This window comes from Vidua macroura, chromosome Z (assembly GCF_024509145.1).
Source record: "Vidua macroura isolate BioBank_ID:100142 chromosome Z, ASM2450914v1, whole genome shotgun sequence".
NCBI classification, from domain to species: Eukaryota; Metazoa; Chordata; class Aves; order Passeriformes; family Viduidae; genus Vidua; species Vidua macroura.
The window spans coordinates 44,929,420-44,954,448 of NC_071611.1; the positions used below are offsets into that span (position 1 = coordinate 44,929,420).

Consider the following 25,029-nt stretch of genomic DNA (forward strand, 5'->3'; position numbering starts at 1 on the left):
GCGGTGGCGCCGACACGTCACCACGCCCTGACGGACCGGACGCGCGCGCCTGCGCTCGGCGGCCGCAAGGCGGGGGACGAGGCGCGACCCGGAGCCGTCGGGGGGACGGGGCGGGGCCGCGAGGCCGGCGGCGAGCGGCGGCTGAGGTACCGCTGAGCGGGGCGGGCGGGACTGGAGCGGACCGGGCTGGGCTGTCCGCCCCTCACAGCCGGCCGGGGGGGACTGGGGACGGTGAGGGAGACGCGAACCCCTCTGTTGCATGCCCGCCGAGGCACCTCGTACGCCGCCGGGCCCTCGGGTAGGAGGAGTCTGCAGCGCCTCCCCCGGCTCCGTGAGTGTGTGTGTGTGTGTGTGTCTTGGCGTGGAGGAGCTGGTTAGGACCACCGGCGGGGGTGGGAGCGTGGGTTTATGAGGATGGTGTACCACAGGCATTATCAATGTTGGTGTGTAATGTGGCCCGGCTTCTGGATGGAGTAGCCCCTACAAGGTTTTTCTCTCTTTTTTGGAGTAGAAAAATGACCTTTCACCCGCAGACTTCCTTCTGTTTGTGAAAGGAGCAGCCCCCACAAGGTTTTCGTCCTTTTGAGTAGGGAATGACTTTGCACCCACAGACATATCATAGTCTTAGTATCTAGTGTGGCTTCGCTTGTGTATGGAGCCGCCTTGACGACTTTCTCCTCTGTTTTTGGGGAAGACAACGACATTAGCTTCCTTTCAACAAAGCCCTGCAGTGGTAAATTTAATGAATAGGCAGCCTACCAGTATCTAAATGGGGTCTGCAGGGAAGCCAGAGAGAGACTCTCTGTTAGGAACTGTAGTGACAAGGAGTAGTGGGTTTCAACTTAAAAAGGGAAATTTAGGCTAGATAGCAGGAAGGATTTTTTTACTGTCAGGGACATTGAGATGCTGGAACAAGTTGTCCAAGGAGGTTGTGGATGCCCCAACCCTGGCAACATTCAAAACCAGTTTGGATAAGACTTGAGCAACCTGGTCTAGTGAGAGGTGTCCCTGTTTGTGACATGGAGATGTTGGGACTGGATGATCTTTTAAGGTTCTTTCCATTCTCTTGACATTCTGCAATTCTATAAGTTACTTGCTTAAAACTATTTGCAAGTGGTGACTAGGAAGAAGGATGATTAAATATCGAAATGGGCTGCCCAGGGAGCTGGTGGAGTCACTGTCCCAATGGGTGTTCAAGGAAAGACTGGACATGACACTTGGTGTCATGATGTGGCTGATAGGGAGGTGTTCAGTCTTAGACTGGACTTGATGCTCTCAGTGATTTTTCCAGCTTAGTTGGTTCTGTGTGATTCTTCAGGTGATTAAATTATTTTTTTTATCTCAAAAACAAGGAGTTTGTCTGTGGCCAGAGTGCCCCTGTATCCTTGCTGTGTCCCAGCCAGAGAAGCTCTCCGTCATGCTGCAAATGGGTCACCTGAGGAGTTCAAGCAATTCTTTGTCAATAGTGTGTTGGATTTTGGATTATTTGAAATTTGCAATGGGAGTGTGTGGCATCATGATAAGTTCTGCAGTTCCCTATCAGTTAACAATGGGCCTGACAGTGTGGAGTGGCAGGCACAAGGCACTGATAACAGTGGAGGGTTGTATAAACAGGAAGGGTCACAGATGTGGAAACTGTCACTATTTTCCCTGTTTTCTCTGACTTTTTCCATTTAATGAATTAATAACATGAACAAAAGCTGAGGGCTCCCTTTATGCAAGCTTCTTTTGAACTCTTCTTTTGAAGAGTATTGTAGGAGTTATGAAAATTTTCAAGTTTTCCCAGGAAAATACTTTCTTACTGATCTCATTGTATAATCTACTTGTTGGAACCTAGGACATCTCTTTTCCCACTCTTTGCTTTGCCTGTTGCCACGAGGTGTAGCTTGTATTTTGTTGACACAAACAAATACAGTATTGCTTTTTTGCTTTGCTATCTATTTTAGATATGAGGCTGCATATGGAGGTAGCACTTTCTACAGTAAGGAATTCTTGGGCACTTTTCCTGAGAGATCTGAAGCCTCCTCATGCTTAGGTGAAGTACTACCATAGTCCAATAAACTTTATTATAATGAAGTGACAATATTTTCTTTTTCTTCCTGTCTGGCCAAGAAAGTCAGGTATCCAAGCTGAAGGCATTAGCAGGCTCTTTCTCATGCTCCTATCTGCATATGAATTCAGTTCCACCCTCTGGTTTGTTCAGAACTCTGTACGTTTCAGTATGTTTTTGCCTTATGAAGTGTGGAAAACTTTGTTGGGAACTGTTTTACACAAGTCATACATCATCCAGCCAGATATTCAGAATAGTAATGCTAAACAGGCCATTGAATTTGTGTTTTTGCTTCAAGCCATCCACATGGTTTTGTGCTCAGGAGAAAAAATATTGTTTTGTTTTCTCAGCAGAATGGTATATTAATTTTGGATTATTTTCCCTCACAGCCTTGCACCTGTTGTTTGCAGCTGCATTACTTTTAATTTGCAAAGCATGATTCCATCAGCAAAAGTAGAATATCTACTTTCTTTTTTCTTCTTCTTTTTTCTCTTTAGGAAAAAATGTGCCTCAGAGACTACTGACCTCAGACCTTGCAGAAACCTGCTTTATCAGGCAAGTGCCTCAGTTGGTCAGTTTTTGTAAGATATACTCAACAAAATCATTTTTTTCCTACTGAAATTTCCCTCTCCTCTCTCTTGGCAAGACTGTTCAGGCCTTTTCCATTCTCTTTTGCAAAGAGTATGCACACACTTAAATGTAGTCAGCACTGTCTTGAAAGCAAAGGTGGTTCATGGTAAGCGTATAACTGAATATTATACTGCTGAGTTTGGCTGTATTTCTGTACCAGCTGAACTGACTTGTAAACACAAAGTTGATGCAAACTCATAATAATGATGAATTAACAGACTGCATGAAATTCTAGTAGGATAATCCTAAGTCAGTTTTAACAGCCTTGTCACAGAATATATCTCATCAATTTATATATTGCTATGTTAGATTTTTTTAAAATTTCCATTAATAAATGTGACCTTTGAATTTTCTCCTACTGATTTTTATAATGTAGGGAGATACATAGTACTAGAGATTGTTGTGTGGTGCTTTATTCAAGTAAGACTGTGCTCACAAAAATGAAAAGCTAATAAATCCTTTTTCCTCAGAAACACTTTTTCTAAGTACACCATCAATCCTTTCCATTATTTCTGTTCTATAATGTTATATTTGCCTACATCACTTCTTTGAAATCCAACTTCACTAAGGACACTAAGGAACACTAAGTACACTAAGAAAACTGGATAAAATCTATCACCTCAGGATTTAGCTGATTTAGGATTTAGGCTAGTAAACTCGTAGTCTTCAACACTTCCACTGTTCATGATGTGAAGTTCTTGCCTGCTGTTGTTAATTGTTTCTGAATGCAGTCTGGGTCTTAAGAGTCTTTGGACTCTTAAAGAAAGAGTGCATAAATAACTGTAGGTAGGATCCAGTTCGCTGAGTCAAATCAATTCACAAAGTCCCATTGTCAACCACAGAGTAGGGCCATGACCTGCTACTACACTGGAGCAGGAAGTAATTAGATAGCTTCTGATGAGACAGGTATCAATTTTTGCCCTACATATAAAGTTTGTCTTTGGGAATTTTTGCCTGTTTTTCTCATAAATAAAATATGCTAAATTTATGCCGATAGATATTTGAACATAAGCTAATATGTGTTCAGGGAGTAGATTACAGAATAAGTATGCTCTGTTTCAGTATGCTTAAATTCTTAAAAGTTGGTTCATGTTATCTGAAACAGGCCAGTCTTATTAGAAACATTTTGATACAAATTAAACCAATTTTATGTTTCTCTTGCATAGAAGAAAATATGAGGGGTTAAAGCCTTTTTGATCTTAAGTGTGACCTGTGGTGTTTGACTAGTTGGAGATTAATTAGCTTATCCTGGAAAACACACAACCTCTACAAATTAAGCAGCTTTTTCAAATGGTGGGGGCGATGCTTTTGCTAATAAAAGGCAACTGGCAAAAGGAATTACAGGTTCTGGCTTCCACGCTGGCCCACCATCACTTTATAATTAACATTTAATTTTTTTCAAGAACTGGTGGTGGCTGCCAGTACTGCATCAAGAGGAAAACACTCAAAATAAAACTGAAATAAATGAAAACCCAAAACTCCATTTTCCTCATCCAGTTCACTCCCAGCCCATCCCATTTGGACACATTGTTATTCAGATTACCTTTCAGATGTTGAGCAAATTGCACCATGCTCACCAAGTCAATACATTAAGGTTCATAACTTGTATATCACATCAGTGTTGCTTGTGTGTTACTTCATTGTTTACTTCTCAGACATCAAGAGAGCCTGGTAAAGACTGGATTGTTTTTCATGTCTTTATGAAAATATGAAGACGTGAAAAACTCTCTGAGTCATGGCATAGGGTTTTGTTATAGCTGTGCTTTATGTTGAACATTGTAAGTCCTAATAATACTTTTCAGATCTGAAAAATTAAGAAATAATACATCCACACTAGTGTATGTCTTCATTCCCTCACACTTCAATGTGATCTGTATGAATTTCCAAGAATAAAAGCCATTGTACTTGCAATGTTGCTCATTATGGTTATCTTTTTTTTTTGCTTAAATTTGCATGCATTGTTCATACATAACCACAGAGGGGAAAATGTAACTTTAGAAATATCTGTAGATTCTTATTTTAAATGTAAAAAAAAATTAGTGTTACCTTCTGTCAGTGATCACTCTGAGAAAAATTGGTAATAAACAAGGTGATTTTCTGTACAGATGATTAATTACTGACAGATTTACAAATAAAACTGTATGAACTTTACAAACAGTAAATTGCATTCCTTTCTATTGCAAAACCTTTTGTGGACAATTTACTCTGAGGTTGTGTATACTCTCTAGCCATCAAGAACCCTCATAGAGATGAACCAGATCCCAGTCTACTGGGATGCAATGTCAAGCTGTAACTTAGCTAGCCCAAATGGAATGGAGGAGTAACTCCCTGTCTTTTCCCCCTCTTCTGTGTTGTTTTACTTGAAGCAAGTGCCAATAGTCTGAAGATAAAATGAAATAAACTTGGAATTTAAGATTTGGGCTTTGGTGGTGTTGTTTTTGAAGTAGGAAAAAGGCCCAGCATTTTTTTTCAGTTTTTAAAATTGCAATAGATACTGTTAAAATTCTGAAGTTAATTGTATAAATTCCAGTTTTGATGTGAGTATTGTTAGACGTTGCTTGGTTTTCATCCTCTCAATGGAACATAGGGTGGAGTTATGCTTGCATTTAAGAAAGCCATCCTTATGAAATGGCTAAAAAGAGAAAAAGTCTCAAGTATAACCAGAAATCATTTATCAGAATTTAATCTATTTTCAGTTACTGCCATTTTTCCCCTGAAGTAATCTTATACAGTTGGTACTTTTCCCAGAGCTAGTGTAGACAGGAATTAATTTATTGTATTAAAGAGTAGAAACAGAGCAATAAAAAAAATTCAAACTTTCTTTGCAATTTTAGAAAGCAACAAGATAACATAAGCCTACAGAAAAGAAAGAAAGAAAGAAATTTAAAGTAATTTAATGTATGAAAGCCTGTGATATAGAACCCAGATCTGGAAATAATTATAAGAGAAAAGGTTGATGAAATTCTGTCATTTTTTCATAACTGGAAAAATGTAATGGATCAATGGATGGAATTTAGTACGAGCCATACTAACTCACTCTTGAATTGCATCAAATTATTAACCGTGACTATTTTAGGAGTGATTAGATATATGTAATAAAGTCTGATTCTGGAAGGTTTCTCTGACACACACTTGGTCTTTATCAAGGATGGCTGTCTCCGAAGACTGAGTCTTCATTACATTATTTAAATCTCCTTTAGCTTGCTTCTTAGTTGTACCAGCTGAAAGAGCAACAATTGCTGAACACATGCACTGTGAGGCAAGATTTCTTAGAAGCTATTTTTAGCCTATCATACATTCAAACCACTGCGGATCACTCTTTGGCTGTTGTAGTTGCACTTGAAGAAACATGAACTGCAAACCTCCAGTTCTGGGTATTTTGTTTGAAAACACTCAAGATAACCTTGAAATCACAAAATTCCTTCCTCCTTCAGACAGACATTTTTTTCTATTAGTGTATTTTACCATTTTCTTTGTAGACATTGCTTTTTTTAACATGCTATCTCAGAGATAGGAGGGGGAGGAGGAGATTGTTACTGTCTCTACTGAGGCATGAATTCAGAGAAAGTATGTATTGGTTCTTTTGTTCTGTTTTGTAGTACCTAGTCTACACAAGTCTTATCAGCTCTCCTGTGCACTGATATTATGGAGAGAAAGTGTTGGAAGTAATAAGAAAAATATACACAGCACTTGTTGGCTGTCCAGAAACAGCAAGTAAATTAAATGTAAGTAAATGAACAACATGGGCATTAAGCATTAATAGTTTATCTTCTCTAGAATTCAGTGATAGAAGCAGCTGGGAGTGAGACTGAGGCAGATTCCACTCCTCCTCTATATTGTCATTGTGGTATTGATACATAAGTGAAGACAAAATGTCTCAGGGTGTTTATGCGGAGAGAAAGACTGTGCAAGTTTTCTTGTCAAAACTATGCTTATGTCAAAAAAGTTATTGGGAAAGTTACATATGTTTCAAAATGAAGGGCTGAAGTTGATATAAGTAACTGGCATTATGTGCAAGAAGGAAGAGAAAGTGAGGAGGATCTGTGTATTTCATTTTCATATTCTGATGCTAACTTTGGCACCTTAGCTTGGTATTTCAAAAAAGGTAGGTGAGCAGAAATTAAAGCAAGCAGATGCAGTGAGTGCTATTAATGCTAGGCAGATAAGAATTTGGAGGGAACAGAGGAGTACAGAGAGGGCAGAGCTGGAGTAGATGTCTTGAAGGCTGTTCAGGGAAACTGATTTAAATTGGTGTGATATTGAAAATCCATGTGTTGTTTTCAAAGTGCATCAAGCAAGCAGTGACAGAGGATGTTCAGGTGTTAATATAAGAAGCGCTTGCCTTCCAAAGGTACAGTTAAATCATCTGTATGTCTCTGACATAACAGGAATTTCTGAAAAAAAACCCAAAACCAAAACTCCGTGTAATACTTAATGGGATGTAGTTGTCAACTGTGTGTTGGTATAACATGCCAATGACATGACATCAGTTCTAACAGAATTGATGTGGAACTAAGGAGGAATTATACCAGTTCCCTGGCATTTACTTCTGATTTTCTTCTGAGTGGTCAACCCAGAAAAAACAGTGGGACAGGGTAAAAATTAGTCGACTGATCATGATACTTAAGGAGGAAAAACATAGAAATTGAAGATATCAGCATGCACAGTTGTGGAAAATGGCTGTCTCAGAATGATGCAGTGTAAGAAAGAGAAGCTTCTTCAGGACAGGATGTGCAAAGAAATTAAGTGTACAGGCAGGTAATGTTGAGCTAGGGAGGCATCACACCACACCTGCCAGTCCAGATCCTCAGCACCAGGGAACCACTGTTCAGAAAAATTTCACAACACCTTAACCTCATGACTTTAGCTATAGGAATGTAATTGTATAACTAGCTATGCAGAGAAATGCTCTAACTCCTTGTGTAGGCCCATGTTCCTATGTAAGACCTTTCCACAAAGATCTGGTCTTTTATTCATTAGTATATATGAAATGTGTGTAAATATTGACCTGCTTTAAACATGCCTTTCTATGAGTTGCTGGTATTCCACCTTTAAAAGCAGTTACTCTTTCCAAATACTGTGACACAGTTGCTTGTTGAAAGGTGTAATTAGCAAAAATTTGACTATAGTTACAGAAATAATAGTCTCAGTTCAGATTAGCACACTTTGGATAAGTTAGTTTATTGTTTCACTTCATATATGCTTCATTATTCCATTTTAGTATTCACAGCGAAAGCCCAAAAATACGACAAATAATGAAATCTCCCCTTATTCTCCATGAGTTTGCTCTGCTCTCATACCACTTACACTTCTTAACAATACTCTTAGAATGTATCAGCTTCTCTTGTATTCCTGCTACAGAAGGCAACTCCCACAAACTTAAGGAAGCTTGAAAAAAGCTCCACTGCTTATACTAGAAAAAATGTGGAGGGTGAGAGTACCTGTCTTAGAGAAAAGATTGTGCTTTTCTATTTGCAATAGACTGACATGCTGAAATTTTGCCAGGGTAGTCATTACAGGTATCCACTAAAATCCTGATGACTTGTACTCTATTTCAATTGTGCAATTAATTCAAGGCCAGAGGGTGTTTGGTGTTACTTGCTAGACAGCGAGGTGTAAATTAAAAATTACACATGAGCTGTGAAGTGCAATGAAACACTGATGAAAGCTTGCAAGCTGAACTAGGAAACAGAGAAAAAGATACCAGTCTTACCTGCCTTCAGAAACCAATACTGCGATTTTATGTCAGTTTCATGGAAAATACTTCAATTGTGTATGGACAGAGCTACAGTATGACTTTTCATGTAATTTGACAGAGTTAGCTTAACCGTTCTGATTTCAGAATATTCACAGCCATAGTTCATTTCACTTCCTGATTGCAACAGCAATAATTCAGCAGTGGGTTGGAAACTATTTTATTTTGCATGTTTCCAGCTGTCGGTTAGTGCTATAGGTTAATAAATGTTAGCCTTAGTCACTGATGGCTAACAATGTGAAACAAATATAAAATGAGTCTTAACTCAGGAAGCCTGATAATACTGTTTTTCTTTCAAGTTTTCCCCATGTTTCCAGCTAAAGTTTGGTAATGCACAGAAAAAGAAAATTAAGTTTAAAATGTATTGGGTGATTCCTGTGTATCCAAATGGGCATTTAACACTAAAACCAAAATGTCCTTGTTTCTTCATTTGTGTAAGTGGTGGAAGTTAAGTTTCTGTGTTGGCTTAGCTTACCAGGAATTATGTGGTGTGTAATAGCTAAAATTCTTGATAATGCAGAGTCATTTAAATTTTTTTTCAGTAGACTGTCCTTAGAATATGGCCAGCTCAGTAATGACCTATTCCTGTGCAATTTATCTTATAAAGATTTCAAGGTAAACTATCTGACTAATTTTTTTTAACTTTAAATCATAACACAGTCATTTAAGATTTGTTTACTACTGCATAAGACCTCTACATCAAACTCAGTGTTTGGTAAAAATGGATACATTCCTTCTTTTTGTACCACACTTTTCTCCCAACAATGACTATTCTGTTTACATATGCTTGTAACTGTGTTTAAAATGTCTGTGCACGTATGTTTTAATATATGTATATGTATATATTTCTTCTTGCATTTTAGAGCTGTGATGGCCAGTCACCAAGCAGAAGTTCAGAGTTTGAAGCTAGATAATGATTCAGTTATAGAAGGAGTAAGTGACCAGGTACTGGTGGCAGTTGTGGTCAGTTTCACTTTCATTGCTGCTCTGGTATATACGCTTTTAAGGTGAGAATGTGTTGAGAGGAATTATTAATTTCTTATAAAAATCCTAACTTTCTTGACAATTTCGTGCATTGGTACATAAAAACTGTAAAGCAGTGGTTGTTTGATTGCTTACTATGTTTAACTAATTGCTTGGCACAGCTAGAATCGAAAGTTGAGTTTAACTCTTCCTTATCTTCAGATAATCAAACTGAGTAGTGTTCATCACGCCTTAAGACTGAAAAAGGTTAAATTCACAGTCTATATGGCTGCTGTGTTGTATTTGGTTAAAAAGTACAGATTTGTCAACAACTCCAAGATTAAAATTGGATATATTCCTCTAATGTATGTTCTAGCTGCAGTCTCCTTCCAAGAAAACAAGCAAACAACAACCCAAATCCAAATAAATTGACTGATTTTTTTTTCAAATGAATATGCTATAAAACAGTGGATTGCAATATGCATTCCATACAGCAAAGTGTTAAGTTCAGAATTCAGTAACTGTAATGATCAAATCATCAAAGCTTATTTTGATTTCAGAATTTTTCTTTGCATCCCAACAAACTATGTGTTTGGGGAAAATGAGTCTGAGCTTCAGACTGGCGTATTGTATTGTATTGTATTGTATTGTATTGTATTGTATTGTATTGTATTGTATTTTGTTGTATTTTATTGTATTTTATTGATGTGTGCAAACTTCTGAACACAGAAGAGTTTTCAAAACCAAGGGAACTCAGTTTTACTGAAACAGTGGCATCATGGAACTTGAAGAGGATATGTCCACGTGAGAAATATTGCTGAGGTAGAGTTACTTGAGAACAAGCTACAAAATAAGCTGTAGGTGGAAAAACTTGGTTGGACTGCAAAGCAGTGCTGCTGTGCAGGACCAGGAGATCACAAAGGAATCTTAAGAAAGGCATTCACTTCACCTTGCCTTTTTTTTCCTGAAGTTGTTTCAGTTACTTAAATTACTTTAATAATGCCTCTTTTTTATCTGCTCTGTTATGATTTTTCTACCCTTCATCTTGACATTTTTAGCAGCTGTGACTTGAATTTTAAGTGTTTAGTTTAAAAGTTAACACTTTATTTTTGAACTCTAGAAAGGCAAGTAAGAAATATTTTTTAAAAGGTGAGTGGAACAAGAGTCAGAAGTTGACAAGAGTAACAGGAGTTCAGTCAAAATTAAGTTCAGGGAAATGATGTGTCAATTATGAAGAGTTAGGGAGGAAGATAAGGCTAGTTACTGACTGCCTCTGCAGTGTAATGATGTAGGTAAAAAGTTTGACTGTGACTCCTGTTACATGCCTTGATGGTTTATTTTCTGCAGGGGCAAACAAACTGAAAACACAAAGCTTCCAGACTTTGGAGGTCTGCATTGCATGATTCATGGCCAGTGACAGGACTTGAGGACTTGAGACATGAAGCTGAGTCAGAGGAGATTTAGGTTAAGATACCAGAAAAAAGTTTTTCACCCAGTGGATGGCTGAGCAGGCTCACCAGGGAAGACATAGCACCAGCCTGATGGAGGTGAAGATGTTTTTGGGCAATACTTTCAGGCGTATGTATCTTGAGGTGTCCGTGTAGGGCCAGGAGTTGAACTCAATGATTCTGATGGGTCCCTTCCAACTCAGCATATTCTGTAACTGTGATTCTATGACTGACAACTGAAAGTCTTACCAGTATCCTCTTAGCTCCCTGCTCTGCCTTCTGGTATCTTTTAAAATTGTCTGTATTCAGCAGCACTCTTCATCTATCTCCTTTGTATTGTTGCCATCAATATCTGCATAGTATGCTAGAAAATCTGTACAGTACAAAAATTTTAATTTATTTAGCACTGAGGCGGAAGTGAGGGAGTAAAAGAGTCTTTTATTTTTCTTCTCTAGTTACCTTAGACAGTGCAGTGGTCTTTGTGTTGCTTATATAGTGTTCATTACCTCAGGTTTTTTCTTTGCCTTTTGTGCTTCTGTATCAACAGAACTGAAATACTTAAGTTGGGTAGGAACAGGTCACAGGTAAGTATACAGGAAAGAAAGCTTAAAAGGTGATGAATAGTTGCAGGAGCTGAATCAAAAGGGAAATGAGCAGCAAGGAGTATGTGTTGCAGTAGATTTTAGGGGGCAGAAGCAGAATATGGAGAGAACTGTTAAAGGATATAATTGTTGTACTTGTTTCCAGGTGAAAGAACTCAATAAAGCATCACATCAAGGCTTCATTCATGTTTCTGGTGGAGAAACTTACAAGCCATATTTAACATATGTAACAAGTTGCAGATGTATAGTTCAGGCACTGTATGATAGTTTTGTGAAGCCTGTTTTCTTTTGAGTTATAAATTTTGATAAAATTAAGCCAGATTTTTTTCCGTCATCTTTTGAACTGGTGAGTAGGTGATCACATTACAAATGAGATTGTGAAAATTCAGTGTATTCAGCAAATTAAAGGAAGCCTGATCCTTTAATTCCCTACAAGGGATTTGTCCTAGATAACTGAACTGTTACATGTTTATGGGTCTACAGGTTTAGATTTTTCAGTCTAATTTTTCTATCCATCATATGGTTTGATTATAAGATCAAGTCACTATTTTCAGCAGAAGTGAGATCTTAGTCCTTGAAAATTAAGTGTCCATCAGTGCACAGTGATGCACCAGTCCCCTTAAGTACTGTGACTCTCTTTCCTTGTGTGAGACTGCACACTGGATGAGTAGGCAGTCTTCTTCCTTCCAATAGTAATAGTTTGGCGGGGCCCTCTGTGGTACAAAATACAATCTGTCCACATCATGGGACCTTTTTCCTCAAGTTTTGTCTTGCTAGCAGTCAGAAATGGGGAAATAAAAGGCCTTTCCTTTGTTTCTTCTCGTCATCTATTCCTTTCCTTTATTTCTTTCTGGCTTGTGTTTGATAATGCCTCTAATGACAGGGCACCATATTGGTTTTCATTTATTTCAGTTATCTTCTTACATTAATTGAATGACAGAAGTTATGAATCTGATATGTCTTGAGCTCTGCCTGTCCCTTCATGAACATCGCATGGTTTTCAGCTACATCACCATTTTATGCATAAGTGACAGTACATGCTGTACCTCTGCAGCTGTGCAAATGCTCTCGTGATTTTGGCCTAGTATGTGATACCAGGGTAAGGTCATATAAATGAACACTTTCAGTAGCAAATTTAGTTGTTTATGGAGAAATCAAAATAAGCTGTCTTACAACTCACACCTTCCACTTGTGTGTGAATAAAATTTGATTTCAAGATATATCAAACATTCTGGCAAACTGAAGATGTGAAATATGTTCATTTCAAACAGAAAAATACTTCTATACATATAACATATATGACAGACAACATCCACAAAATCTGATTCATGGAGACCAAAGGTGCGTAAGAAGGGTTTTAATATAGACTTTGTATCATATAACTTTCATATATCACCTACATTAGTATGAAATAAATTTTCTTTTTACAGATAACCATGTAAATATTAGCATGAAAAAGACGGGACTTGTCTATTTCTCTTTGAAAAAAGAATGAAGCAGCCAAAATGTTAAACATTTTAGCAATAAATATTTGAGCAATAATGCAATACTATGATTGCCCACATTAACTGAAGAAAATTATTGCAGAAGCTTCTAGAGCCATTGAGGAAATTATATAATATAACTGCAACCAGAAAATGTCATGAAAGTTCAACCAGTCCAGCCCTCATCTCTGACAGAGGATCAGCTTACCTCAATATCCCTTGGAAGCATTGCAACCTGTTTTTTGATTTAACTTTTAGTCAGGGATGGATCAAAATAGCCTGAGGTAAACTTGTCTGATTTTGTACATTATATAGTTAGAAATGTGTTTCCACAAGCCTTAGATAACTGTGGGAAATAATTGCTCATATTTATAGAATGAAAGACTTATCCTGTCCCCTTTTCACTCCATGAACAATCTTCTATATAAACTGACATTACTTAAGTCTTTCTCTAATGTATAAAAAATGTGGGCAGTAGTTCTTATTATCTTCTGAACTTTCTCCAACTTCTCTATATGTTTCTATGCATTTAGCGCAAAATGGAGAACAGAATCCAGCTGAGACCTCAAGAGTGCTGAGCAGAACGTGTCATCATTGAAATCCATATGAATTAATAAAGCATAAAAATTCACATTTTTAATATGCTGTTGACTCATATTTATTATAACTCAACACCTCTGATTGTTGTCAGCACATTTTTAATTTCAATTCTGTCCCATTGTGCTTTTGAATTTGTAATATATTCATCCTTCTTTCTTCAGTGTGGCCCTTCCCAATGATTCCTCATGGCATATCTAACCTGTATTTCTTTTTTTAAAAAGAGAGTGATTTTAAAAGAGTGGTTTCTTTTTATATCCAATCTGCTGATAGTTACATAAACTCAATATTCTAAATGTAAGTTTGTCTACCCTTTCTTATGCAAATGTCACGTAGCAGATAAAATTGAAGTAATTAGGAGGTTTCAACTCTATGACTTAGGCAGTGAGTGAAAAACTACTAATTTATGAATAGACCAACAAATAAGAAACTAGCAATGGAGAAAAAATGAAAAATATTTCTGCATGATTAATTAAATAGTTTTCAAGCAATTTCATTTTTTGTAGGTTCAAGGCTTAATTTTTTTCTCAGACTAAAATCTAGTTTTAACATGATTTAATGATTGGTTGTGGAGTCTCTGAAAAATCTTGCTGCTGTACAGCTTTCAGTGTCCAAAGTAACTTTAGGATCCAGAATAAATTCCTGTTTCCTTAATTATTTGTACTTCCTTTAAAATCATTTTTAGCAGGAAATAATGATGTTTTGTCCTTTGTTCAAGTTCCATATTTGTTTCAGTGAGTTATTTTTCAGTGTTGGATCACAGGGCTTTTTATTGCTTGTATTTCCTTTCACAGAAATGAACATCAGAACATACATCCAGAAAATCAAGAGCTAGTGCGAGCTCTTCGTCAGCAGCTTCAAACTGATCAGGTGCTGTAGCAAGTGTTGGCAACATTCAGCTCTCTGATGTGGGGTGCTGCAGGCTTCTCTGAGGTTCTGGAAGATGATTTTGAAAGTTATGGGAGCTTACTTACTGTACAGAGGCATTCTTGAAATCCATCAAGTTGTGGGATAATGTAGCCTTTTTTAATTGATGCATTAAGTAATTAAAACTAAATTTTGGCTAGTTCTTTTTAAGTTTTTGCCACAAGGTGGAGTATGTTAGATTATGCTGTGCGCTTCCTGGAATGTTCCTGGGAACTTTAGGGTAAAGGAAAGGATATCTGGAGTACAGTTTGCTGAGGCAGGACAGGGGTAGATGTTTAGACTGATAAGCAGTGGGTAGCAGAACAATGGCACAGCAACAAGAGCCAGGCAAGTGAGTGACAGAGAGGAACTTTTTAGCAAAGCTGCTAGTCACAGGACAGAGAGTGGTGGTTTTAAACTGAAAGAAGCTAGGTTGAGATGGGATGTAAGGAAGAAATTCTTTTCTGTAGGGTGGTGAGGCACTGGGAACAGGCTGCCCAGAGAAGTTATGGATGTGTCATCCCTGGAAATGTTCAAGGCAGGGTTGGATGGGGCTCTGAGCAGCCTAGTCTAGTGGAAAGTGTCCCTACCTATGGCAGGACAGTTGGAACTTAGTGATCTTTAAAGTCCCTTCCAGCTCAGACCATTCAATGATTCTATGACTACATCCACTTTGAACAGGAAGAGTCTAGGCCATACTTTTGGAGAATATTAAAAACAGTCTTTCATCATGATACTTCTTGAAATAATGACAGTGCATATTTATGTGGAAGACAAATATGGCAAAATGGGGAGAAAAAGTGTTTCATGACAGTGACATGCACATGGCTGATATCTGTGTTTGGGCTTGGAAACACTAAATGCTGCAACTGGTAAGCAACACAGTTCAGTTACCTGGCTCTGGACAGAACTACTCAGGATAATGAAGTAACAATATAGATCCAAGTTTGTTATTCATGCTCCGGTGTGTCTAACCTGACTCAGTGTGAAGGACCAAGGAAGTTCTTTCTTTGTGGTCTTTAACTAGTTTGAAGCACACACTTTTTTAAGAGATGAAGGGAAAATAATGGTCCTGTCACAAGAACTTGCTTATTGAATCAATGCATTTAAGTATGTTTGATTTTTACATTTAAATATATTTCTCATTTCAACCTTGAATTTCTCAATTCAGTTCTGCGTTTGACAGTTTGACTTACAGTGAATGAATACCAATTTATTATTATTTTTTAGAACTCAGTAAGCTTATATAAAATAGTATCTCCAACACTTTGTGTTTTCTTGCTGTTCCAGCAGGATGCTTCTGCTGGTGATCGGCATCACTTCTATACAGATATGTCGTGTCCAGTCTGTTTGCAACAGGCTACATTTCCTATAGAAACGAACTGTGGACATCTCTTCTGTGGTAAGCAAGAAAAGCTCCTAGTCCTAAAGTTAGAACCAGAACAGAAATACAAACTTTTGGCAGTAGCTCAGGCATCCTAATTCAAAGCTTTGTTTGCTTTTAACTGTTTATCATTGCATCTGCAAAATAAATAAGTTTATATAAATAGTCGAGAAAATAAGTTTATGAATAAACAGTCACTTTAAGAGTGTGCTGCACTGTTTTCTATGCTATCAGGAATGAAACTGTTTAATTTTAAAATGTCAAAAAGTATAATTTGTTTCCAGTTTAGTAAAAAACTGAAGAGGTTGAAGAACATTTGAGAATGCACTATTTTAAAAAAATGTTTTAGAAAGAATAAAATATTATTTATTAGAATATTTTTTCTTGGAAGTTCTGCAGTGTTATGAGTGAGTGCACAGTTGATTAAAGTGCTTGGTTCTGTGTTTTTTTGAGGCTCTGTTAATATACAGACAGCCTATGTAAGATTTTGCTTCCTCTCCCTCAGGTTCCCAGTAGAATTGTTTCACTGCATTCATCTGGTTTTTTGAAGTATATAGTGTATACCATGCTTAGTTGTTTAAATGGAAAAACAAGCAAGTTTGGAGAATTGATAAAATACTTACATTTTTATATTTGTCTTCGTCTGTTGAAACTGATGATGATAAAGCCAAGTTCTTAGCATAAATTTTATATCTCCTGACATTTTTGTGACTTCTAATTTTTGAACTTGTTGTGTTTTCGGGAAATAATGCCTTAAAATTACTGATTCAGTTGAACCTACTCAGGATTTTTCTCATTAATAGTATTGAATTTGAAGACATTAGTTCTTGGTATCTTCAGTGAATGCTGTACACAAAATTACATCAGAAACCGTAGATTTAACCTAACTGCTTATATACACTTTCTGTTGTTTCCCTTGCCATGTAACGTATTATTTCAGGAGATGCATTTTTCATCTCAGGAGTTTAAATGTGTGTACCTTACCTTCACCAGGTTCCTGCATTATTGCCTACTGGAGGTATGGCTCATGGCTGGGTGCCATCCGCTGTCCGATCTGCAGACAGACGGTAATATTTTAAATCATCATGGACCTGTCAGTTTGGCTGTCTAGGATAGCCTACCAAAAGGCACTCACATGTGAGCTACAATAGTGAGGTTGGCAGATAAAGAAGTCTGAGAAACTGAAAAAATACAGAGGATTATGTGAGCCAGGAATGGTGGACATTCCGTTTTTCCAAACTTCTTGCTTTGACAAATAGCTCCAGATTGTTCCTGCCACTCAAACATAAGTGAACTGTGCTGATAACTCAGCTATTTTTCTGTAAAGAGTTTATGAAAACAGAAATTTGTGAGATTTTAACTATGATCCTTTCATGCTCTCCATTCAGGATGTTATTAACTTCTTTTACCATAATTTGTATCTGAAAGGCTTGGCTGTTGTGATGGACTGCCAGTAGCAGCACACTACTGGTTCCTGAGAAATACCCTCTCCCTTCCCTCTGTCCCTACCAAAAGACCTGTTCATGTCAATTTCTTATTTTGGTCCTATTTTTAACTTGTATGTATTATTAATTTAATCTTCATAGAGCAAGCATTAACTTACTTCCTACGCAACTAACTTACATTGCCAGTTTGAAATATGTTCCTGCAACTCATTAAGGCTTAGGATCTCTGAGTCTGATAGTGTGTTTTAACAAAAGTACATCTTTATTTTAACAGTGCACAAAGGACAGAGCTAGTAACTTCTAATGAATTATGTAACTCATGCCCTTGCTCCTCCATAATATCCTACTTTGATTGTGTGTATCAGCAGGACAAATGACTGAAAGAAGACAGCTGAAGAAAAGAAAAATAAATATGACTGGAAGAAGAATGAGTAGGTTTAGAGTTTAGCCAGTGAAGAAAAAGACACAAATAATAGGTGGGGAAGGTGGAAAAGGGGAAAATAAGCGAGTTTTTAAATTGTCTTTCCTTACATATATTTTCATTTACATTCCTCTGAGTTACAGGTATATTAGGTGGCACTGTTTGCATGGTTATGTATTTGTTCTAGCCCTGGTTTATAAATGGGGAAGGGAAAGATGTATACATGAACATGAGTCATACAACAGGTTTGTGGCAGGGCCAGAAGTTGAATGTAGTTCTGCTCATGTTCTCATTTCTGAATGTGACTGCCACATAGATTTGTATTTAGTCACCAGGTAGAGAGGAAGCTTCTGAAGATAATAATGAAGCTTCTGTAATAATTTAAAGTGCTATGCCTTCCCTACTTCCCATGATAATCTGCATTTTATACCTGTACATTGCTTCCAAATAGAAGTCTTAAGTTTTCAGCAACTCCTGTGCAGAAGGATAACATACATAAGGTCATATTCACATATATCTTATTTCTCTATGTTTGCATGAAAGTTAACCCAAGAACAGAACAAAATTCTCTGTCTGTACAAAATAGTTGAAGGTTAATATCTTTTTCTTAATTCATCTTGGTATGAAGATCCATATGCAAAACCATGAGTTTTGCTGTGTGTTTGTTGTCATGGAAGGCAATCCTAAAATATGGAAAAACAAAGGCCTCATTGATTGCTTTATTTGATTTTCAGTTTAGAAAAGAAAATTAGATTAATTTGGTAAATTAACTTTGTTCTCCAAATCATTCTTTCCCACTTATGAAACATAAAGCATTTAGGTGTTTAGGAAGCCTCTCTTAAAAGGAAGGTTTTTTATGCTTTTTTTTAACAATCTCTTTAAAAATTAATATTCTGTAAAGAGCTGTAAGCAATTAATTAGTTAACATTTAATAACAGTTTCCATGCTAGTAATTTTCAGTTTATTTTCCTATTAACTATTCAACTAAACCAAAGTTTTTTCTATATAGTTAACTAAAGATGACTGTTTTACAGTTGCTTGTGTAACATAATCTCTCTGCTGTGCCTAGGTAACACTATTCTTACCACTCTTTGGTGAAGATCAGCAGGGTGCAGCCCAAGTGTTTCAAGATGTTAATGATTACAATCGAAGATTTTCAGGACAGCCCAGATCGGTATGTTTTGGGTAAATTTGGAAGTCAATGGTGTCAGGAAAGCTTGAGAGCAAATTTTTTGTAGTTTTGTTTTTTCCTCCTTCTTTTTTTTTTTTTTTTTTTTTTCTTTTTTTTTTCTTTTTTTTTTTTTTCTTTCCCTGGGATATGGATTTTCTCTTCCTGATGCTTAGGGCCTAGGCAACTTTTCTTTAGGAAATTCATGTTGAAATGGTTGGATCAAGCCCAAAATTATTTATTTGTCATTTATGAAAATGTATGAAAACTTACTTTTTTCCTGTGAGTGAGAATCTAATAAGTCTTGAGTTTTCTCAAGTGGTCATGTGTTAAGTTGTTTTTTAGATATGAGTCATTATTTTGAAGGGATCAATAACTAGTCAGCAAAAGTACTTAAAGAAATAAATGACCTGCAAGGAAGAATATTCACTTAATTGGACTTTTTACACTGATTAGATGAATATGAAGTTCTACTCTGTGCCTTTCTCCTCAGACAGCTGTACACTGTCTTGATTTTTTAGTTTTTCCCCTAGATTATATTACAGTCTTTATTCTTCCCTCTGAGTGAAGAAAAAAAGAATTTTTTTTTCCTGTAAATAGCTAAGAGGGGTGGTCAAAGTTCTACAAATGTTAGAAAGTCAGCCTTGTGACCCCATCTCCTGTGTGCGTGTCCTGTTTCGCAAGGTGAAATGCACACACATGCATACTAGTAACCTCCCTGCTTGTCTTCATTTGTAATGGGATTTGGATATAGCAAGAAGACATTAGCAAGAAAAATGTACAGTACAAAAAGATAGAAGAGGGAGGAGTATTTTTCTAAACCACAAAATGTATGGGTTTTGTCCAGAAGAGGTTGAAACTACCTTTCAGGCTCCATTAGACCTCTCTGCGAGCTGTGTCTAGTCCCCAGTAACCTGTCTGAGGTCATGCCAGAAATCTACACTGAAGCCCTAATTGGACTAGATGAATTGTCTTTGATTTATACACAATGTTACCACATACAAAATTTCTTTCTCAAAAACATATTCAGCTATGGCAATAAGTCATTTTAATGGAGTTTAACAGTTCTTATGTAGAAACTGTATACCATAGAAGGGAACCAGTATAAAAAAAAATTTAAAGTTCACCCCTCCCTACTCATCACAACAAAAACCTGAATATTTTCTGTTGAGCAGTCTCTTGCTAAGCTGGCAGAATCATAGTAGCAAAATGGAAAGGAGCCAGGAATGGATTAATTTAGTTCTTTAGTTTACTTTGAAGCTTCATCTATCCTTTGGAAACTTCTGTGAATCACTGGTTATGCACCAGGAGAGGGGGTATTGTGTTTCTGAAAAACTGTAACCTATTCTGCTTTACCTATTAGTTTTTTTCTTGCAGTCCTGGTTTGTCTTGCATTCTGATCAATATTTCACTCCAGTTAACTTGTTTGCCGTTTCTCACTTTCCCAGTCATTTGTTTTCCTCTAGTATTCATTGCTTTTCTTCATAATAGATGACAGTATATTTTCTAGTGATGTTATTAAATGTATGCTTTTCATTGTAGAATAACACAGTTTAACTGTTTCTTGAAAACAGTTAAAATATATAGAAAATATATTCTAATGACTTTCTACCCAGTTAAACTAAACTAATTAACTTCCCGGATTTTGTTTTCATTCCTATAAACTAACAGAATCTAAGATGTAAGGAAGTAGTAGAAACTTCAGTTTAGTATGGATGAGTTGCTAAAGCAAAATACTAACTTATAGATTCTTTCTTTATAGATTATGGAGAGAATTATGGATCTCCCCACTTTATTGCGACATGCTTTCAGGGAGATGTTTTCTGTAGGGGGCCTCTTCTGGATGTTTCGCATCAGAATATTCCTCTGCTTGATTGGAGCCTTGCTGTACCTGGCTTCACCTCTGGATTTTCTTCCTGAAGCTCTGTTTGGAATTCTGGGGTTCCTGGATGATTTCTTTGTCATTTTTCTGCTGCTGATATATATCTCTATCATGTACAGAGAAGTGGTAACACAGCGTCTAAATAGATGAAATGGCCAAAAGTGACCTAAAAGCAGAGTCAGTTGTGGAATGTTTTAAAAAGAAATCTATAACATAAGTATGATATAGCAAGGTGCCTGTGTATGAGTTCAGTAGTAACAATTTCTTAGCTGGTTATGTTATACAAACATAAATGGTTAGTGTATGGTGATGCTTAACTGGAATCTTTCATTTGTGCATTACATATGCTTCATAAGGATGAGGTTAGTTTTATAATGTTATAATAAACCACCTTCATCTACTTCCACATGATTAACAACTGTGTATAATGAAAGCAGGAAACACTTTCTTTGGTGTGTTGTGGTTTTTGAAAAAGGAGTTCTAGAAAAGTACTTCAAACAATAAGCCCTTTGCATAATCTAGATGTGTAAGAAAATTCAGAAATTCTTCACAGTACGGTTATCATGACTGAATTGTTTGATGTCTCCCTGTTGTGGGCTAGAGATTTTTGAAATAAAAATCTTTGTTTGTCTATGGAAGAAGAAACCCAAGGACCACATTACAGTTATCACTCTGCAGTTTGCTCTTGTCCACATGCTTCAGAAAAATAAGGATAATACCTTGGTATTGCTTGAACTGCACTATGTACCATGCAATTGTATTGCATGCAATTTGTACCATTTTATTTTTATATTTGGGAATATATACACAGTATCTGCTCTACATTGAGAAACCAGTATTATGCACGTCACACTCATTAGTGCTCTATTTTTTTTAGTGAGAGCATGGTTTTTCTCTTCACACTTTTTTATTTGGTAAGTATATATCTTAGAAGCAGAGGTTTTGTGCTGCTTTCGGTCAATGCGATATGTCTGAAATGCAACTTTGCATTTCTGTATATGCATTAAAACATTCGGCCAGTTGGAGAGGACACTCAAATTCCAAATAGTGGTTGAAAAAACGAAGTCAGAACTGGATGTTTACAGTACATGTACATGTATGTGTAAAGTGTAGATGTTTACCCAAATGTACATTCTGCAAGATATGTGTACTAAACAACATAGATGTTGGGGTCATTTTCAGTTGGAGTTTTCTTGTTTGGTTGGTTGTTTGGTTTGGATGTCAATAGAAGAGGTTCTGAATTATCTTGAAAAATAGTCTGTGATAAAGGACCATAAAAAAATCTTGAAAATGTTTTCAAAAATACCAGGGTATTAATTATCCTTAAAGCTGATTTTTTTTTCATTGAAATTGAGCATAGGCTATCATAGGTATACAAGTAATTTGAAAATGCTCTCATTTTGAGCAATGATTGTGACTATAAAGGTCCAGGATATGACAGATCATTGTACTTTTTAGCTAGAGGAATGATAATTGCAATTTAACTTCCTGAGTACTTGAAAGACAGTGAATTAATAGGTGATTCTTTGTGTGTTTACATATATAGGTGAGGCTTAAAATAAAAGGGACCTTTTCACCACTTCTGTGTTTTCCCCTTACAAGTGTCTTTCCACAGCTTCTAGCACTTAGGCATGTGTAGGAAGATGATAGAGCTGAAACCTCAGGTGTCAGTCATTGAGGGTGCAGATTGTCCGTCAGTGTTCAAAATGGCATTGATTTAAAACAAAGTTCACCGATTCTTCATTTGAAAATTCAGTTTTGGAAATCCAAGGCTATTTTACAAACGAACTGGAAAGCTAAACTTTTCTTTGTTGCTGTTTGTTAGAGATGGGCAAGAAGAGAAAAGAGAAGTGAAGCATGATTTGGAGGAAAAGAGCAAGATAGAAAATTACATTTTTGGAAGCAAATGCTAGCTAACTTTTCTTGAGCATCTTGGTTGAGCTTTTCACCTTGTGTTGGCATTGCTAATGTATGGTGATGTTTTACTGGCTACCTCAGTTAAAACTCTTTAAGGTGTTATTGAGTAAGGGTGAGATATTCATAAGCTGTTAGGTGCAATTTTAAAGCAAGATAGTAGTTTAGGATATTATGTAAGACAGGATTTTACAGTTTTGCTGTAAGTATTGTTTTTGGGTTTGGGGTTTTCTTTCCCAAGAAATCTAGCTGAAAACAAGCCCCAAAAATACTTTTTTGATTGAGTAAATTTAGCACCCTCTGTTCTCCTGGAGTTTAAGTTGTAGATCTGCTTAGAGAAGAGTGTGAACTGCTCTTGTAGAGTAATTGGAGTTTGTTCATGGAATTTGTTGATCTGGTACTTCATCCATACTTTTACCCTATGATTATAATTTTCCCACGACTCTCTAAATCCAGAGTGGATACAGATGTACGTGAATCTGCTTACTGATTGGTTTTCTTTGAATTTCCCAATTTCATGCGCTACTGTGAAGTTCATGTGGAAATTCCCTATCCCATCTAAGGGGATCTTGAATATCTGAAATCATACACAAACCACATCGGAAAGACTATATAAAGTTTCCCTATGTTCTTTTTCTTCAGTACATTTGTGATAGCCAGAAGGGTTTCACTCAGAGGCTTCTGCTTACTTTTGAATATTGAGTAACATTGTAATCTTAAATTCAGCACATTAAATGCTTGACAGAATTAGAACTGTTCTTTTCAGCAATATGTGTGCTTGCCTGTGGATATTCTTTTCTGGTCCTGCAAGCCAATGATAAACAGTATTATGACTTGTTCAGGCCTTTTTGTGTAATGCAAAGATGCATCTGTCCTGGAATGTCTGGCCACTGCTCCTTTCCACAAATCTGAAATAGCTATAAGTTAGCTATCTTGGTAGTTAGCTTGAGCTTAACCTAAGCTCTAGAACTCCCAAGAAGCTGGAGATTAAAATATGAGCATGTAGTATTCCTGAATTGTGTGCTGCCAAGTTGTTTTGTCAGCAATGTGAAAGGTAAGGGTTAGGGCTGAACAGTGGCTTCAGAATGTGTGCAGAGTGACTGCAAACATCGCTATAGTTTTGTCTCCTAAGATGGGGCAGGCGTGTCACTAAGGGGGGAAAATCTAAAAAAGGAAAACTACAGCAGGAAGATGTATGGGGATAAAACACAGTTCTTAAAAGATCACATGGGCACCAAAAGCTATGTGAAATATTTGATTTCTCTAGCAATATTAACAAACAGGAAAACAAAAATTATACTTAATAGCTCTTACAAAATAACTTGTAGCATCTTGAGGCCTAATGATCATCACTGTATAGAGCGATTCATTTCTGTGCTATTTGTGTGCCGCACCACTGATGTCTGTGAGAATCAGGCACAACAGTGTGGTTTGGGGATACAATTTTGCCATCAGTTTCATAAAACTGTAGCAGTATGTTACACTAGATTTTTAAGACAAAAGAATTTAAAACTACTTATTGTTACTTTTAATGAGAATAAATTGCTGTTAAAGAGATTCTCTTGAATTATTTTATTTTATTGACTTTCTGGATGCAATATTGTTTTATTTTCCCTTTTTCCACTTCCATGCATTAAAGTTCTAAGTGTGGCATCCCACCCTTGAGGGGAAGGGAGTACTCAAGATTTGTAGTTGCCCATGGTCAAAAGGAATGACAAAAGTCAGAGGGTCCACAAAAACTCACAGAGTTGTATTAGTAAATGACATACTTGGCATGGAAATTGGTCTAAGTTAGGACCTTATCTCCTCTATGAACACATGGCAGTGGATTTTGAACAGAGGTGTAAGGTGAAAGCGGAGAGAGAAAGACAGAAATTAATTATAGAGGGGGAAAGAGAAGAAAGGAGAGAGGGAAAGAGAGATCACCCGTCCTAGCTCCAGAAATGTGCTGCTGCTGCCCTACCTCTTTATGGCCTCTTCTCCAGCCACATCCTGTTCTTTCTCAGTGTATTATTACCAACAATTCTTGGCTGTTGTCACCAACAATCCATGGTTGGCTCCATCTGGCTGTCAGTGTTTGAGACATACACAATAGCCCTCTTGTTTCCTAGGATTCTACAGGCAGTAACTTTTCTGCAGTTGTGATTTATTTTTGTCATGGTGTCCATGGTCAGTATGTTTAGAGATAATTCAGTGTTTTCCATCTCTATGACTGCCATAATAAAGATTACAAAATTTCTAAGACCTTAGTCCCAAAAGCATTTTGTATGTCAGATGTCCTTCCCTAGAAGTCTAACCCATTCCATCAGGTCCATGAGCACTAAGCTTTCAGGCTGATAAACCAGTACAGATGATCAGTTAACACCTTCACATAACAGTC

General features: G+C 36.9%; 1 protein-coding gene and 1 long non-coding RNA gene across 11 annotated transcripts; both read left to right on the forward strand.

Moving 5' to 3' along the window:
- The first annotated feature begins 112 nt into the window (after positions 1–112).
- Positions 113–24,204, forward strand: RNF170 (ring finger protein 170). 10 transcript variants are annotated; one of them, XM_054003192.1, is made up of 8 exons: positions 113–146; positions 2,548–2,605; positions 9,299–9,442; positions 14,324–14,399; positions 15,726–15,837; positions 16,813–16,886; positions 18,755–18,859; positions 20,616–24,204. In XM_054003192.1, the coding sequence occupies exons 3-8, from the start codon at positions 9,306–9,308 to the stop codon at positions 20,883–20,885; spliced, it is 774 nt and encodes a 257-aa protein (XP_053859167.1). In that variant the 5' UTR covers positions 113–146; positions 2,548–2,605; positions 9,299–9,305; the 3' UTR covers positions 20,886–24,204. The 10 variants fall into 10 exon arrangements, with proteins under 10 accessions (XP_053859167.1, XP_053859168.1, XP_053859175.1 ...); XM_054003193.1 differs by having other exon boundaries at positions 15,729–15,837; XM_054003200.1 differs by lacking the exon at positions 113–146 and adding an exon at positions 206–331.
- On the forward strand, positions 12,367–13,570 carry LOC128821847 (uncharacterized). The gene is made up of 2 exons (XR_008441249.1): positions 12,367–13,216; positions 13,466–13,570. It is a non-coding gene; the product is annotated as an uncharacterized LOC128821847 (long non-coding RNA).
- Positions 24,205–25,029: the final 825 nt, after the last annotated feature.